This window comes from Quercus suber, unplaced genomic scaffold (assembly GCF_002906115.3).
Source record: "Quercus suber isolate HL8 unplaced genomic scaffold, Cork oak 2.0 scaffold_539, whole genome shotgun sequence".
In the NCBI taxonomy this organism is placed as follows: Eukaryota; Viridiplantae; Streptophyta; class Magnoliopsida; order Fagales; family Fagaceae; genus Quercus; species Quercus suber.
In genome coordinates this window covers 379915-396683 of record NW_027069987.1, presented here as the reverse complement: position 1 = coordinate 396683, position 16769 = coordinate 379915, and the positions used below count along the sequence as shown (strand labels likewise).

Here is a 16769-nt window from a genome sequence, read left to right as displayed (position 1 = left end):
TTTGCCCTACAACTAGTACAATTTTTTTAATGAAACCTATTTCATTAATAAAAATATACTTGAAATTACAACTAAATTTATCCCCTCAAATCAAATCAATTTTTAAAAAAATTGAATAATATATTCAAGTGTTTAACAAGACAATCATAAAATAATAATAATAATAATAAGAAAAATAAAAATCTCATAGTATAACACATAACAAAATAAAGGCAGAGAATCATATTGGGTAATATAAAATATGCTAATATTAATATGTTTGTTTAAATAATGAGGTTTTAGGGTATGAAAAATTTACAATTATAACCCTTAGTAACGCGGGGCGGGGTGGGGACGAGGAGAGGCGGGGCGGGGTGGATCTAAAAAGTCTAAACCCATCTCCGCCCCGCCCTGTGGTGCAGGGCTAAAATCTTGCCCCATCCCCGCCCCATCGCCTTTGCAGGGCGGGGAAAATACACGCTGGTTGAAGTGGGGAGGGGCGGGTTAAGCAGGGTGGGAAAAAATTGTCATCCCTAATTTAGTCGCCTATACATACTCATGTTAGGGTTCATTGTAACACAGGTTTTTGTACTACACTCTTATACAATAAAGATGTAGCCCTTAAGGGATTCCTCCATGGATGTAGGCCGTCAAGGCTGAACCACGTAATCCTCGTGTTCTTGGTGTTCATATTTTATGCTTCCTCTTCCACATCCACTCTAACATATACAACATGGTATAACACATCGCGTTGCTAATAATATATTTAACAAGAGGGCTCGGTTGTACACTACAATTTCAGCAACAAGACAAAAGCACCACCATGGTTTATGCATAATCATGTTTTTCTAAGTTGAGAATATAAAAGGTACTACAAAAATGCCAGGGGACATTGATCCACAAGTAACAAGTAAGAGCCTATCATGTGATATTTGACCAGACTAAAGCGCACATTTCGTAAGCTGAACAGACCTACAATAGAATAATTATTCCAACTATTTAGTCATTTGATTGCACTTACATCACCAGGTATAAGTATTCCCTTGTGATGGCTATTCCTCAGTTTTCAAGGAATAAACATTCCTCCTCAAAAGGATTTCAATAGATATTACAGTACCCAATTAACAAATTTAAATAAGCAATTAAATATAAATTAATAAAAAGATTGCATCACAGAACCCTGTCAGGCCCAATCCCACTCCATCGCCTCATCAGCCATTCCGAGGACATATCTGACTTGACCAAGTCTTCTGACTCCAACTACATCTCATTCACCTCCAAAAACACTCTAAATTTGGGATTTATGAGCCACCTCAGGCTGCGGCTGGTTGAGTCCGGCCTTACACAGCCTTGCCCGATTGGTTTTAGGCCTCATAACTGGCTCATAAGAGCAGAGAAGGGAGGTTCATTCCTTAGAAGAACTGACAAGCCAAGGCTCTTTCAACCTTGATCTGATCCACTCAAGGCATGATCATACTTATTTGAGCTTTAGTCAAGCTATAATTAACTAGCTTAGTGCCCATTTGTTTTCACTTTCCTCCGACAAAAAGCGCTTTTTGAAACCAAAAAAATAATATATGCATTTGGTAAGGTTTTAAAAGCAGCTTTTTCTAAAAAATTGCGTTTTGAAATGTGAAGACCAATTCGCATTCTAAAAAGCAACTCTTCAAAGCCTTTTACAAAAACCCATGCACATTCATAAATATTACCATTGGAGGCCGTGTTCAGTTATCAAATTGCCCAAATATTTTATTGAAAACCCAATTTTACCCTTTGATAAATCACAGGATAACACCTCTCTGAAACTCACCTCACGCCAGATTCTCATCTACATAACAAGCCTCTCCGTGCTGCTACAACTCCGAGGCAAGCTGCTGCAGGTAAAAGTCTCTCTTGCCTTTGTCATCCGTCGGCGATCTTCTTCCTCTTCTTCTTCCTCCTCCTTCTTCTTCTTCTTCTTCTTCTTCTCCTTCTCCTCTGTATATATTTTTTCTTCTTCTCCTCTGTATATGTTTTATTTTATTTTATTTATGTCTATATCTGATTTGAGAAAAACATTTTGAAGGTAGAGTTTTTTATCAACAAAACACCAAGCAACACTGATCTGCTACCAAAAACCACCAGAGATTCTGAAATGTTTGTTGAAAAATTTTCAGATTTGTGCATACTTTGTTTGTTCTTGCAAAATACTCAACTTTTATAAAAAGCTCAATTCCATATTGCACTTTTTGAAAACCCCACTTTTTCAAAAAGCTCAATTTAATAAAAAACTGAATCAATCTCACCCTTAGTCAAAGTTCACCAAAAAGCTACCCCACTCACTACCCTTGACCCATCAAAATCTTTCTTGATTACCCCGTCAGTTGAAAGCATTGGATGCATAATCCAACCTGAAAAATCACATTCTTATGGCGGCCATTGACAATTTAAGTGTTTGTCAAGATATAAATCTTTTGTAATTGATAAATTATTCTTAATAGAAAAGAAAGAAGATGGGGGTTGTATTTGCAGGCCTCATTGGAACTGAACGAAACTTCCATGGATTTTGTGACTAACAATGTTTTTTTAACAGGACATTGGGGGCTTTGTTACAATTTTCCGAACAAATAGATGGATAAAAAAATTATTTCATTATAGCTTCTTCTGTTCTCAGTAAAACGGCTTTTCATTCCCGGTATGATCACCATTCAGCATAAGAAGTGGCACTCATATGTTAAGGTAATTTGCAAATCATTATTTCTCATAGGGAAAAACAAATAAAATAATAATAATAATTAATAAATAAATAAATAAACAAATATGTTAAGGTAATCTACACACTATTATTTCTCTTACGGCAGAAACACTAAAAAACAAACATATATGTATGTCTAAAATGTGATTTTTTGTTGCTAAAACCTTAGTAGTGTCTCTTGATTAAGAATTTTTGAGGTGGGATTTTACTTGAAATTATAATTTGAGAATTAATTATCATTGTTATGACAATATTCTAATTTCTATATATACTGTAAAAACGAAATATTAAATTGATTATATTGAAATTCCCATCAATTTAAAAGTTAATATTTCGGAAAATTCTAAGAATATTTTCATACTTAATCATCCAAACACAGCTTAATAGGAAAGATATTAAATGGCTTTCATACTCAAAATAAACAGATGCCCCTTTTCTATGTAAAATGGCTTTCATATTTCACAAGTCCAAAACCTCAAGCTTTATCTCCAAAGAGAAAGGAACTAATAAATTTTCATGAGGCACAAGGTAGATAGAGATAGTTGTTTTGAAAACTTTACAACTTCTTCCCTAGTTGATCCATTTCCATTGACACCTAGTTACTGCAAGAATAGGAAATCTCATTAAAATAAATAATTGGAGATGTTAAAAAACATGTAGGTGCACTTGAGCAAAAAAAAATTGAACATAAAAGAAATATGCTAAACTTTTATGATTAAAGATCTTCAAATAGTTGCATTAAGTAGAAGACTCTCCAAATCACCTTACATTTGAATCATAGAAATTGAACACACAAGTGCTCACTACAAGAAAGTTCGCTATTTTCAACGGTTATTTCCATTGAAAAAGGTATTAGAAACCGTCGAAAAAAGTATTTTCGACAGTTAAAATGACCGTTGAAACCTTTCAACTGAATACTATGTTGAGAATTTTTTTTTCTACAACCTATGTGACCATAGTCACATAGAAAAATATGATTCACCGTTATCAACGATTATTAAATGTCAAAATATTATTAAAAACCGTTAAAACATATGTTGTCTTGAGATTAAGTTTCAACAATTAGAAACCATTGAAATAAGTATTTGTTTTTTAAAAAAAATAAATAAATAAACAATTTTGAATTCACTCCTTCACGTGATCAAAATTTAATAACCTAATTCAAAATATAAACATAAACACAATTGTGCAATTCCAAATTAAACTTCACTCTCATATAAAAACAAAAACACCCTTCTAATTTTCAAATATTAAAATGGTTCCATGCTTTCAAAATGACTGATTAAAAGAAGAAATTGAAAACCATTGTGCTCCATCAATTATCCTCAAGTAACATATATATGGAGAAGTGTCACTTCCCAACAAGAAGGCCAGGTCCATGACAAAAGCTAGTATCATTGAAAAACGATGATGCATCCTTTCTTCTTGTACTTCCCCGAAGAGGACACCCCATCCCTCCTCCCATATTTTCCTTACTCCATAAAATACATACAGACATGCATATTGCAATTTTTTTAACAGAACGTTCAATATCAAGTCTTACAAGTGCATATCCTCCCAGTTTGCTCCAAGTTTCATTGTAGATATTACAGCATTGAGTGCATCAAGGACAGCCTGCAAAACATTATAATTAGAAAAAGAACCACTGAACAACAACCTGTGTGCATTTTTGTTTGGTATCTATTTAGTAAAGTAGTGATAGACAGTGGTTAGGTAAATTTTATATATATATATATATATATAAACAATAGTTTGAGTAAATTATATTTATGATTATAATCCACAGATTTACTGCAGATGTGCTCACAAATCTCAGAACCAAAACTTAAAAGCAGGTTTGCAACATATGAATTCTATCACCTAGCGTCAGCCCATCACAAACACACACACACAAAAACAGGGGAGAAGAAAATTAAGTCCAAATGGTTAGGTTGATAATGCTCTAAGGAGTAAGCACTTACATTGTACATGAGCGATTGATCACTAGTGAACTTCCATTCACCTGTACAGAAAACAATTCAGATATCAGAAGCATACCTTTTCACAGTTAAGCATTGAATGAGGGCATTCAGCACCAAATGGGGATCAAATTGAAAAAGAATACAAAGAAACAGAACAAAATGCAATGTTTGGAGACCATGAAACAAATTCAACCACCATCAATAGTAAATTCCAGTTAAGTTAAATCTTAGTAAAGTGAAGAATTATGGTTATCTATATGTGGCCTGCAATACATGCAAAACAAGAAGTCTTAGTTGAACTATTAAAAGCAAGCAAGAGTGACAGTTCTATGCTATTTAACTAATGAATTACTTGAGAAGGAATAATGGAGACCTATAATTCACTTTTTTAAAATCAAAACATAGCTATTTAATTAAATAGCTATAAGTCTTAATTATTGAATGCTAACAGGCATAGAAAAAAAAAACATGAAGCTAGAAATTCAGTTTATTTTTACTTTCTAAGGTGTATAAACAACAAGATGCAGAATCTCCTGACCTTGTATCAAGCAATATCTTGACTTACACCGGGTAATGGGCAACCACTCTCTACAATATCAAGCCCTTGTTGCTTAAACTTAGTGAGGATGGTCTGGAATGAGTTGTTTGGAGTAGGAATATTGTTGTTAGAACCACTCAAGCTTGTACTTTTGGAGTCTCTTCTGCCTAATGGAACCTCCCAGCTAGGGCCACCACTTTGTGCATCCAAAATATGGTCAGAATTCAGTATTGACTAGCACCCAGCTTTGAAATTCATCACAACAAATCAACAATGCATTGGACATTAGGATCCCTCAACTGCCTTTAATTGGTGTTGCATTGTACATCGTACAAGCTTGAAAAAAAAAAAAAAAAAGGGTTCTTAACGGTATAATGTATGATGGAGTAAGAGTTACAGTAATCAAGAAAATGAAAATTTAACAATTTTTTTATTTGTAGGATGAGCTAGGTCCACAGTGTTAGAGTAGATTTCTTTTTTATTTCTTCTAAACAGTGTATTTGACTAAACAGTGGAGACTGTAATTCAAATTCTCATACAGGGAAACCATGTCAATGGGCTCTAGCTAACATGGCAGCTCCTCCCCCAACTTAAGAATGGGTGGAGGGTGCAAGCAAGGATTCAAGTCCCACTAGCTGTAATTTAACAGTGAAAAAAAAATTAAAAATTTAATTTAAAAAAAAAAAAAAAAAAAAAAATAAAAAAAAACCACTTTTAAATCAATCTAAGATCTGAACGAGCTACATTACTGCCTTAAGAAGGTACCAACACAGCACTAGTGTAAGAGTCATATGAGAAGCCCAAAACAAATACAACAAAAGGCAACTATAATTGCTTAGTTCATATACTCCATTTAACATAAAACCTCTAGATACGAAAGTATCCCCCTTCAAACTTCCAACTTTGAGTTAACTTATTTATTTATATAGTTTTATAAGTGAGTTCTCACCCAAGGGGAGGGAGGGATAAAGAGGAACTAGTGACCTCTGCTCCATCAGGCGCAGTCCTTATAATCAATCTAGTAAGCTCACCCATAAAAGAAGAGTTAGCAAATATCCAGCTTGAGATCTACCAGCACCAACCGAACAAACATTACTTTAAATTATGTTTAAAGTAATTTCCAATACTCATCTGCCTATTTCAATTATGCATGTATGTATATGGTTTCAACACAAGGCTGGTGGGACTATATGAATACTGAACAAACATTACTTTAAATTATGTTTAAAGTAATTTCCACTACTCATCTGCCTATTTAAATTATGCATATATGTAAACGGTTTCAACACAATGCTGGTGGGACTATAAGAAATCTATCCCATTAATTGAATATTATAGACATCAAATTTTATTATAGGCATCCTGACCAATTTTGATTTAAGAATAATCCTCATAGATGCATACAACTGACAACCTGTAAATCGCATGCCTTGGTGAGAGGCTGAGAGAACACAGTCAAACGCCAATGTTAAGTTAGAAATATAAGGGTTGGAATTTTCATAACTGAAAAGAAGACATTTGTAAGGGTCAAGTAAGAGATAGGGACTAAAATTTATAAATATCCTTACTAAGGTTGTCTCCAAATTTATATACATCAGTTCACAAGACAAGTAAGAGTGGACTAAAAAAAATATTTTCAGGCTGGGAAGTTGGTTTATTGAAAAAGCTGTATGATGAACACTCTGTCAAGGCCATTCTAAATATTCCCATCAGGCCGCAATCAAGAAGACAAGTGGGTGTGGGCCAAAACTATAAATGGCTCTTTCTTGGTAAGATCTGCGTGTTGGGAAAGTTTTACTCTAGAGGCATCAAGTAGGCCACCTCCAGTGTTTGGAAGGATATGGAAATCAAAGATTCACAAAAGACTTAAAATGATGCTTTGGAGAGTAGCTTTGGACATTCTTCCCACAAAAGAAAAACTGAGCAGGTTTTCTATAGAACCAGATTTATCTTGTTCTTTGTGTGGGTCTCTCTCCTGAATCCTCACTACATATTTTTGTTGAATGTCATATATCTAGAGCCCTGTGGTTTGGTAGCCCTTGGGCTTTTAGAATTGATAGAAATCAGGAAAATTAACAAATTACTACCTCAAAGATAAGGCCTGAATTTTTATTTTATTTTATTGGTTGGAACTTGGAAGTATGTTGCAGAAAATTAAAAAATTACTACCTCCTTGTTCCACTTCATTTCTAGATTTTTCCAATGTGAATCCCATCATTCTTATCTATCCAAATGTGGTAAATCACTAAGGGCTATTTGGTTTCAAAAAGTGGTGTATCCACTTTTTCATTTTCTTTATTCTATATTCAAATCTGGAATTTGAATATAGAAAAAAAGCAATTATTTTCACATTTTGTAGTGTTTGGTAAGTTGTTTTGAATGCATAATTTGGGTATAGAATACATCATCCCCAAGTTTGGTCATTGTTTTTTATTTCAAAAAAAAAAAGTAACTTTTCTCACTTACACACACTCACATTACTCAAAAAAAGTAACTTTGTGTTTTCAAAATATTTACGAATATGCTACTATATTCATATTCATAGAAACAAAAATGCTGAAAAGTTGTTTTCATTTTTTGTATTCAAATCCAACTTTTAGGATACTGAAAATGAAAACTAAGTACAAATGTTAAAACCAAACCAATTTTTTAGAGGTCGGTCCCACAAAAAACTGAAAATGAATACAGAATATTGCACGTTTTTCAGCTATCCAAACAGTCCCTAATGTTGTGTATAAGCTCCTTTAACTACCCAAATTAGCTTAATTATATCAGTCTCCAATTTACCCGTTAAACAAATATTTTGTCATTACTTCCATATGAGCACTGAGTAGTGGACCATTGGCTACCTACTGAGTTGTGCAGAAAGCATGCATCTTATGAGTATTGATAGTCTGAGACCAAATACAAGAACACAGGAACAGTGGCCTATCAAACCCTGTTCCGGTACATACAAATCAACAGCTAGGATTTGGGGAATAGTGGTGAAAAATCTTCAGTCTCATATACATTAAGACAATATATGTTTATTGCATTCTAGAAACTAAGACGAAGTAATAAGGACATCCATTTTATGCAAGTAGGTATGTGTGACGCAGTTTCCCTTTCATCTCCTACTTGATTTACAATTATGGCAAAAGAGGCTCTGCATCAAGTAGTACTAGACCTCCCTATATACCTACATCTGATTTATTTTGCTAAGCAAAATTCAAACCTGAACCTTCCCCAACCGCACCCCAGCCCACCCGAACTTTTCACCTCTTAAACTAGTGGCAAGTGCATGCTTGCAGGTGGCCCAAAGTACTGAGAGTGTGTTATTGTCCTACTAACATAAAATTGCAAGTTCCTTTTAAACTAGGCAGATATCCATCAAAAGCACACAAGCGGGAATGACAAAAGGCAGGACCATGACTATATTACATCATTGGATCTATGTAGCTAACTGCACATGATGAAACTACAAGAATAATTAAAGCCTTCAAATGAATTATTGCTTTTAATATTAAAAGCCACCAAATTCCAATTTCTACTCATCCTTGAAACTTACTCCCCCTCCTTCCAAATACACTGGTATATATATGCAAGTTCAAAAACATAAAGACCATTAATTTAAAGATTTTGATAAGAAATTTAAATCACAGGTTAATATTGCAGCCTTCCATTGAACCTCAGGCTTGACCTTTAAGACTGTATCTTTCATCTACCAAATCCGACTTCCAGTTACTTCTAGGAACCAAAGCCCATTCGAGAGAGAGAGAGAGAGAGAGAGAAGAGATAGAGAACACAAAAAATTGATGGCACCTAAAACACTCATAATTCAAGATAATATAAGCAAATTAGCCCAGAAACAAATCACAGAACTTGGATTTCATGGCTTAACTTAATAAAACACTAAATACTCAAATATGCGAATAACATGCCATATGAATAAACACTTGAACTTGAGAAATCAACACAAGGGCACAACAATTTTTGGGAAAAACAGATCAGTCAACACTTGAACTTGAGAAATCAACACTACATGCCTCCATATTTCACTGCATTCCAAATAAGTTGACTATGTAGTTCCCAATAAATTATAGATGACAATTTCACCAAAAACGCTCCTTCAGCCATCCAAGAAATTCAGCCCATTTTACCCATTGACTAACCACTCCACAGCACCTAATGGTCTCTCTCGCATTCAAAATTCTAGCTATGATTCTAATTAGTCCCTCACATTTGAAGCCAACATATGAAGCTTCATCATATTATATTCAAACAAATGTGTCCCACAACCCAGAAATGCCCCAAAAATTTCAAAGAGATGCAACCAATCAAAAAATGCTGTAAAAGAGAATGCACAAGCACTTACATTCGTAAAGAGAAAATTCAATGCTCAATTCAAGAGAAAATTCAAACAAATTCAATCATATTAATGGCTGATTCTAGGAAGTCAATAAGCTTTAGGCTTTAGCTCATCACCACAATCAAATTCAATACTCAATTCAAGAGAAAATTCAAACAAAAACCATAGAGTTCAAGATCCTCTGAGTGCTTTAGGTTCTCAATCAAATACAAAGATTCTAAAATTGAAAAAGAAAAAAGAAATCAACAACATTAATGGCCCATTTGGATGGAGGGGGGAAGGAGGGGAGTAGAGGGGAGTAGAGTAGAGTTGGCTAAAAGTAAGCTAATTTTAAGCTAAATCTACTCTACTCTACTCCCCCTCAATCCAAATGGACCATAAGCTCCAACAATCACATAATATAAATGAGAAAAGGAGATCATTTCAAGCTAAGAGTGAGTTGAAAACCTGTTCGCTTCAAAAATGCAAGTGAAATCGCTTTGTGAGCTTCAAAAATTCGAGTCCAAGAAAAATTGATCAGAAAATAAGTTTTTGAATTGATCAAATACATGAGAGAGTGTGAGAAATCACATGGAATTCAGAGATCTAACCAGAAAATCACTTACCAAAGCCTTGAAATTCAAGAAATTTTCCAATCCGAGTAGAAGAAACCAGATGAAATCAATCTACTAGGAAAAATGGACTTAGGTTTTTCTGAGAGAGATGAGAGTGTTAGAGAGTGTGTGAACAAATGCTACTGCAAAAATAATAACGTAATTGTTATTTTGAGTAAAACAAAATTTCAAAGAGTGAGAGTGTAAGTGGATTGTGAGATGTGTTACTGATTTTCTACATGTTTACAAACCGTTAATAAAAAAAATTTAATATGTTTTATCAATGTTTATCAGCCCGTGGATAAAACTTTTCTCAATTAAAAAATTTTTTGGGGCCCTTTTTTTAACGGTGAGGAATAAAAATAAGAAAAATTTTAGGAGGGAAAAACATACAGGAATGGGAGCCCTTTATTTTTAATACATATCTCAACAGTTTTTTCAACTGTTAAAATAAGTATGCTAATTTCCTTGCTTTTCTCCACAGTTGCCTACAACTGTAGAAAATTAAGGTTTACATCAACATTTTTTGGTGACTAGATAAAATTACGTTGAAAAAGCTCAAGTTGCTTGTAGTGGCTTCAACGTGTATGCAACGGTCAAAGCTGAATAGGATCCATCACTAGAAGCAATATGAAAGAGAGTGACAGAAAGAGAATAACATACTGATCCCAGACTGGATCAATCTTTGAACAGCATTCAATAGTAACAGAGAACATCACTAATGATAAATCTCTAATTGGGAAAGTACTCTGCCTCTGAAAATTTTCAGAAATTGTTAATGGGAAATCATTAATTGGTTAAGAAGCCATTCATTACTAAGCAAGCTTGATGAATAATTCAAGGGAAAAATTCAAAGTGAACTTAATGTGTAAAACTATGGAGAAGTAAGCATATCTTGCCTTTTTGGAGACTTAGAGAAACAAATTCCAGGAGTAAGCATTGTCCATGCCTAGCATCTGCAAGATTCATCCAAATCCAATTACATGGGACAACACATATAAGAAGAATGCTTTCAGTCAGTTCTCCATTATTTTGATGCTTCTACATCTTTCAAATCAATAAACCAACCAAGACTGGATCAGCACTTAGTTAACAGACAAGATGGATAAAACATCATGCATGTGGTTGATAGGCAAAAGCTACAGACCAACAGTTGCTATAGTTTCTCAACAGCTGAACTGTGTAGTTTTTCAGGGGAGTACATAAAGGTAAGGTCAGGACTAAAGCCTCAAAGTACTGGAGTTTTACAGAGCAACTTGGTTGTAAAAGATAGTGTCAGTGGGTGAACAGCTTGTACAAAATTGCAGAAACCAAAGACAGAATATAAAAAGTAGAAAAATAATTAATACCTAAGACTGTCAGTTAAGCCTCCTAGGTTTCTTAACTATAAAAGCTAATGCAATTTAACTGTTAATATAGTCCAAAAGTTGCTACAGCTTTTGCTGTTACTGAACCTGTTCCACACTAGGAAATTTGCCTGTATATTAGCAAAGTTAAGAAGAAAAAAAGGAAAAAGAAACCCTCTAAATTACATGCTCCTACTCAGACAAGGAAAAAGGTTTTCTAATAAGTAATAACTAAGACCTAAACTAACCCAACCAAATAATAAAATTGATAAACTTCATAAAAAAATAAAAATAAAATAAAAAAATAAAAAAAAACACCAACTTTCTTACTTATCAATAAATAAATAAAGAAACACCTACTAACTTTACACTGAACGACTCAAACATGTAAAATACCTCAAATTAGAAAAAATCAATTTTTTTAATTAATTTTGATCATAGCAAGAAGGATTAGAGTTGGTTCAACCAAAACCCACACTGAAACAGAAACAAAAACCAAACCATAACAAAACAAAAAAAAAAAAACAAAAAACAAAAACAAAAAAAAAAAAAAAAAAAACAAAAAAACAAAAAAAAAAAAAAAAAAAAAACAACTAAACAGAGAGAAAAGAGGCACAATTTACTCACAAGTTATTTTTTTCATGCCTTATTATACCAAAAACTATGCAGAATAATGTGATGAGACATAGAAGATGCTTGCCAAAAAAAATTTCAAAATTAGTACGAAAGTTTTAAATGAAATGGGGTTTCAGAATCCATACCATAGTGGCCTTTGCAATGCTATCCAACTCCATAAGGACCATAACCAATCCAATTGTATACTAATGAAGTTGTATTATAAATAAATAAATACGTCTTCAATCATTAAAAAGCTGGTGTCATGAGCATTATCCACTTCGCTGATTCTGCGGCACAAAGTGAAAGAAATAGGCTACCATCATAATTTATTCGATAAATCTAGAATTCCTGTAGACTTATTTCCAGTCACATCGAATAACTTACGAGGTGGCATTTGCAAAATGGAAATAATTAGTACCCTGGTCAATCAGACAAGGTGAGCAAGCTTTGTTCATTCAATACTTTTGAAGATCCTATGAACTGCAAAAGCAGAAAGCTAGGAAGTTCAGTTCTAGTAGACCCTTTCAAGTTTCAATTATGAAATTTCCTGTAAAAGCAGCCCGGCATCATTCAAAACATTTGACATTAATAAAGTTAAAGAGACATAATGTAAACCAGTCTTGCATGAATTTCTGATAGTGCTCTCCATAACAAAAACATTGACATCAAAATCACCTTAAGCAGTCACCTCATCAGGATCAAAGTAAATATTTTTTTGTTGTAAACTTTTTGCATCAAACTCATGCACAAGTGAAATGTTTTTTGAAGAAACAGGATAAGGAAATGGGAATAATTTAGACAAAATAAAAGAATAAAGTATACTATTGAACAAAAAAGAAACAACTAAGCAAGACACATGGCATGCTAAGGCATACTAAACTTCCAAAATAACAAAGAGATATGCAAGAAACTTCACATGATCAACAATATACATGATTTACATTGAAATTCACAAACAACTATTGACACAGGACAGCATCAGGTTATGTATTTCAATTTAAAACAAGCAAACTTTTTGGGAACTCATAAAATTGTTTAGAAAATTACATCAGAGGGACCTCAGTGTGACAAAGATTGTTTATCCAAATAGAAAATAATGCACTTATATGGTCCCAAGAAGTCAGACTTTGGATTAAAGCACTTTATGGTTCAAATCTCAGTCTCCACAACAAACCCCCAACCCCAAAAAAAGAATAAATAAATAAATAAATAACATAGTTCACGTTTCTTGGTTATGAATGATAGATCTTTCAGAATATTAAACAATGTGGATCTTCAGATAATTGCATTTTTGCAAGTGTATGACCAAAGGTATCCCTTACAGCAATATATTTATGATTGTAGATAAAGTTTGGAAGATTGATTATAATTAGCTTCACAAGAAATTTTTATGTATTAAACCAGTATATAAAGTTGTAAATACTAAACTACAAAATAGGAAGAGAGGAACAGTAATATACATTCTGGTCTTCAAAAAATCACTCCAGTAGCTTCCTAGCCTTCAGAAACTGCACCAGCTTTATACCCCAGTGCAATATGTGCAATATCATCTGGAATGATACCAATTTCCTTCATTTCATCGAATAACTCATGTGCCTTTTCAATATTTCCAAGACAGCGGTACCCAACAATGAGAACAGTGTAAGTTACCACGTCCGGGGTCACTTTGTTTCTCCTCATTTCATCAACCAACAATTTGGCAATATCCATGCGTTTCAACTTGCAAAATCCATGAATTAAACAGGTATAAGTGACAACACTGGGCATATGGCCTTTCCTCAGCATTTCATTTAACAATGCCCAAGCCTTCTTCATGTCCCCCATTCTACTAAATCCAGATATCAAAGATGTGTAAGAAATCTTATCAGGAAGGACACCCTTTTCAGTCATTTCCTTGAACACATTATACGCTTCATGCATTTCTCCCCTCTGGCAAAATATGTTAACAAGAATTGTATACATGACTGTATCAGGCATGACCCCAGCTTTTAGCATTCTTGCGTACAACATCAAGGCCTTCTTAAAATTCAACTGTTTAGCAAAGCCATCCATCAACGTACCATAATTAACAACTCCAGGGAGTACATTCCTCTTAAGCATTTGAGGAAAAAGTTCCCATGCTTTTTCTGATTTTCTTACCTTGCACAGGCCTTTAATAACTGCATTATAGGTATACGAGTTAACAGAAATGCCCAGTTCTTGCATTTCACCCATAAGTTTCGTGGCTTCCTCAAAGTGCCCTACCTTGCAATATCCATCAATTATAACATTGCAAGTGATGGTATCAGGCAAGACACCATGTTGTAGCATGTTATTGAAAACTTCCAAGGCCTTATCTAAGATCCCCATCTTGCAGAACCCATGAATCAGACTGTGGAAAATGAAAGCAGCAGGAACCAAATTATTGCTGATCATCTCCTCCAAAAGTTTATTGGCTGAATGCATATCACCCAGCATACAAAATCCATTGATTAAGATTCCATAAGCAATATGATCATATACATAACCAGTAGCCCCAAGATTATGGAACATATCTAGTGAGATGTCCATCAGTCCACTCTTACATAGACCATAGAAGAGTGAACTATAACTAACTAGCGACGGCCTTAAACCATAATGATCCATTTCCTCAATAAATTTAAGACCTTTCTCAATATCCCCTTTCTTACAAAACCCATCGATCAAAATGCTGTAACTGTAAACATCTGGCAGTACCCCATAGCTCTTCATTTCTTCCAAAATTTCCAAAGCTTCATATGCTTTATCTTTTTGGCAAAACGCATAAATAATAGCATTATAACAATAACTATTGAGAGGTTGGTTTCTACATCTCAAATTCCGAATTAAGTCCAAGGCAAATTCATCACAACCAACTTTACAAAGTCCATGGATATATGTACTGTATGTCACAACAGTTGGGATTTCCCCACTTCTCTCCAATTCTTCTAGAATTTCAGTTGCTTGTCCGATATCTACATCCCGACCAGTATCCCCTTTACAGTAAAAATTCATCATAATTGTGTAGGTGTAAACAGTAGGCGGCGGCCCAGAATTTTTAAAATCTTCAAATAAACTTCTAACAAATTCCACTTTATTTGCTTCCACCAAACACTTCAACAAGAAATTACACGAATAAATATCGGGTTTAAGCCCAATACTCTTAGCACGCAAAAACACATCCACAGCATACTCAAGCATTGAATTGGCAGCAAAAACTTTTATTAGTACATCAAATACAGCAAGCGACCTCACCGCGTGGCGAGGTGAGTCCAGCAAATTCGGGAACAACTCAAAAGCATCATAATTAACTTCATTATAATATCCAACCATATCTCTAAGCAAAGCATACACTTCCATCCGCATCCCACACAACGCGAAAATATGAACCACCATTCTAAATGCATCGGTTGCATGAGCAAATCCATGCATCCTCACGGCGGTCGAAAATCTTATTTCCCTTGCAACCGTCCAATTCAAAGACTTGAACACTCTACCGACTAAGGGAAACAGTTTGGGCTCTTTCCGGATACTTCTAAAAACACTAACTTTGTCAGTAACATTAGTTTCAAGTTTTGGTTTAGGACATTCGTCGAACACATGGTCTTCTTCGGAAGACAGTGCTGAAGCAGCAGTATAATAAGCTCTAAAAATACATTTTTGACTGAAAATCCGGCGGTGTTGAAGTAAATAAGAGTCAATTAAACATATTCTTGAACATGAGCGAATACCCATTAACTAGGGATGAGATAATCGATTTGGGTCGGATGTCGGTTTTGCCATATTTTGAAACCCACACCGATTTGTAAGGAAGGAACGGGCCGAACCAACCAGAGTGCAGTCGGGTTTGTCGGTGGTTGGGATGTGAGAAACAAAATCAAAAAGAAGAAGAAGAAGAAAGTGGTTTGGGATGAGAGAAAGAACATCAAGAAGAGAAAGAGAAGAAGACGTACCATGGACAAGTCATGATTGACAGTAGCATCTCCTGGATAGAGAAAGAGAGAGAGAGTGCAAAAACATTTGGTGGCTGGAGGAAAAGAAAAGAATTAGGGTGAGAGAGAGAGAGCCCAGTGGCTCTTTTTTTCCTGGTATAGCTTATTAACGGCATGGTACCTGTTTTTTTTTTTTTTTTTTTTCTTTTTTCTTTCTTTTGGGACTGATATGGTCTTTCTAGGCTAGGCGGGCTGGTGTTTGCAGCCGGACCCTTTCAATAAATAAGCGAGGAAGTATACAAAAAAAAGGCCCAGTTGCATGAGTCCGGTTAATACGTGTCTTTAAAATATATATTAAACTTTTTATTTGTGAAAATATTTTTTTGAGAACTAAAAAAATTATTATTATTTTTTTAATTTTTGTTTTTTTTTTTTTTTTTTTTCTTTTTTCTTTCTTTTGGGACTGATATGGTCTTTCTAGGCTAGGCGGGCTGGTGTTTGCAGCCGGACCCTTTCAATAAATAAGCGAGGAAGTATACAAAAAAAAGGCCCAGTTGCATGAGTCCGGTTAATACGTGTCTTTAAAATATATATTAAACTTTTTATTTGTGAAAATATTTTTTTGAGAACTAAAAAAATTATTATTATTTTTTTAATTTTTGAAAAAAAAATTTCAAAAATGAAAATTAATGTGTGCCCAAAGGACACACATTAGTAAAATCC

The 16769-nt window shown here is 34.2% G+C and overlaps 1 protein-coding gene across 10 annotated transcripts; it reads right to left on the bottom strand.

The window, feature by feature from the left end:
• Positions 1–3044: 3044 nt before the first annotated feature.
• Positions 3045–16258, bottom strand: LOC112026737 (pentatricopeptide repeat-containing protein At5g01110-like). Of its 10 annotated transcripts, XM_065764052.1 has the most exons (10): positions 13578–16257; positions 12502–12597; positions 12261–12404; positions 11053–11109; positions 10166–10908; positions 10008–10046; positions 5213–5548; positions 4675–4715; positions 4257–4327; positions 3045–3315 (listed from the first exon to the last, which is right to left on the bottom strand). In XM_065764052.1, the coding sequence occupies exon 1, from the start codon at positions 15847–15849 to the stop codon at positions 13612–13614; it is 2238 nt and encodes a 745-aa protein (XP_065620124.1). In that variant the 5' UTR covers positions 15850–16257; the 3' UTR covers positions 3045–3315; positions 4257–4327; positions 4675–4715; positions 5213–5548; positions 10008–10046; positions 10166–10908; positions 11053–11109; positions 12261–12404; positions 12502–12597; positions 13578–13611. The 10 variants fall into 10 exon arrangements, with proteins under 10 accessions (XP_065620124.1, XP_065620122.1, XP_065620125.1 ...); XM_065764050.1 differs by lacking the exon at positions 3045–3315 and having other exon boundaries at positions 3931–4327; positions 12502–12664; positions 13578–16258; XM_065764053.1 differs by lacking the exon at positions 3045–3315 and having other exon boundaries at positions 3931–4327; positions 12536–12664; positions 13578–16258.
• Positions 16259–16769: the final 511 nt, after the last annotated feature.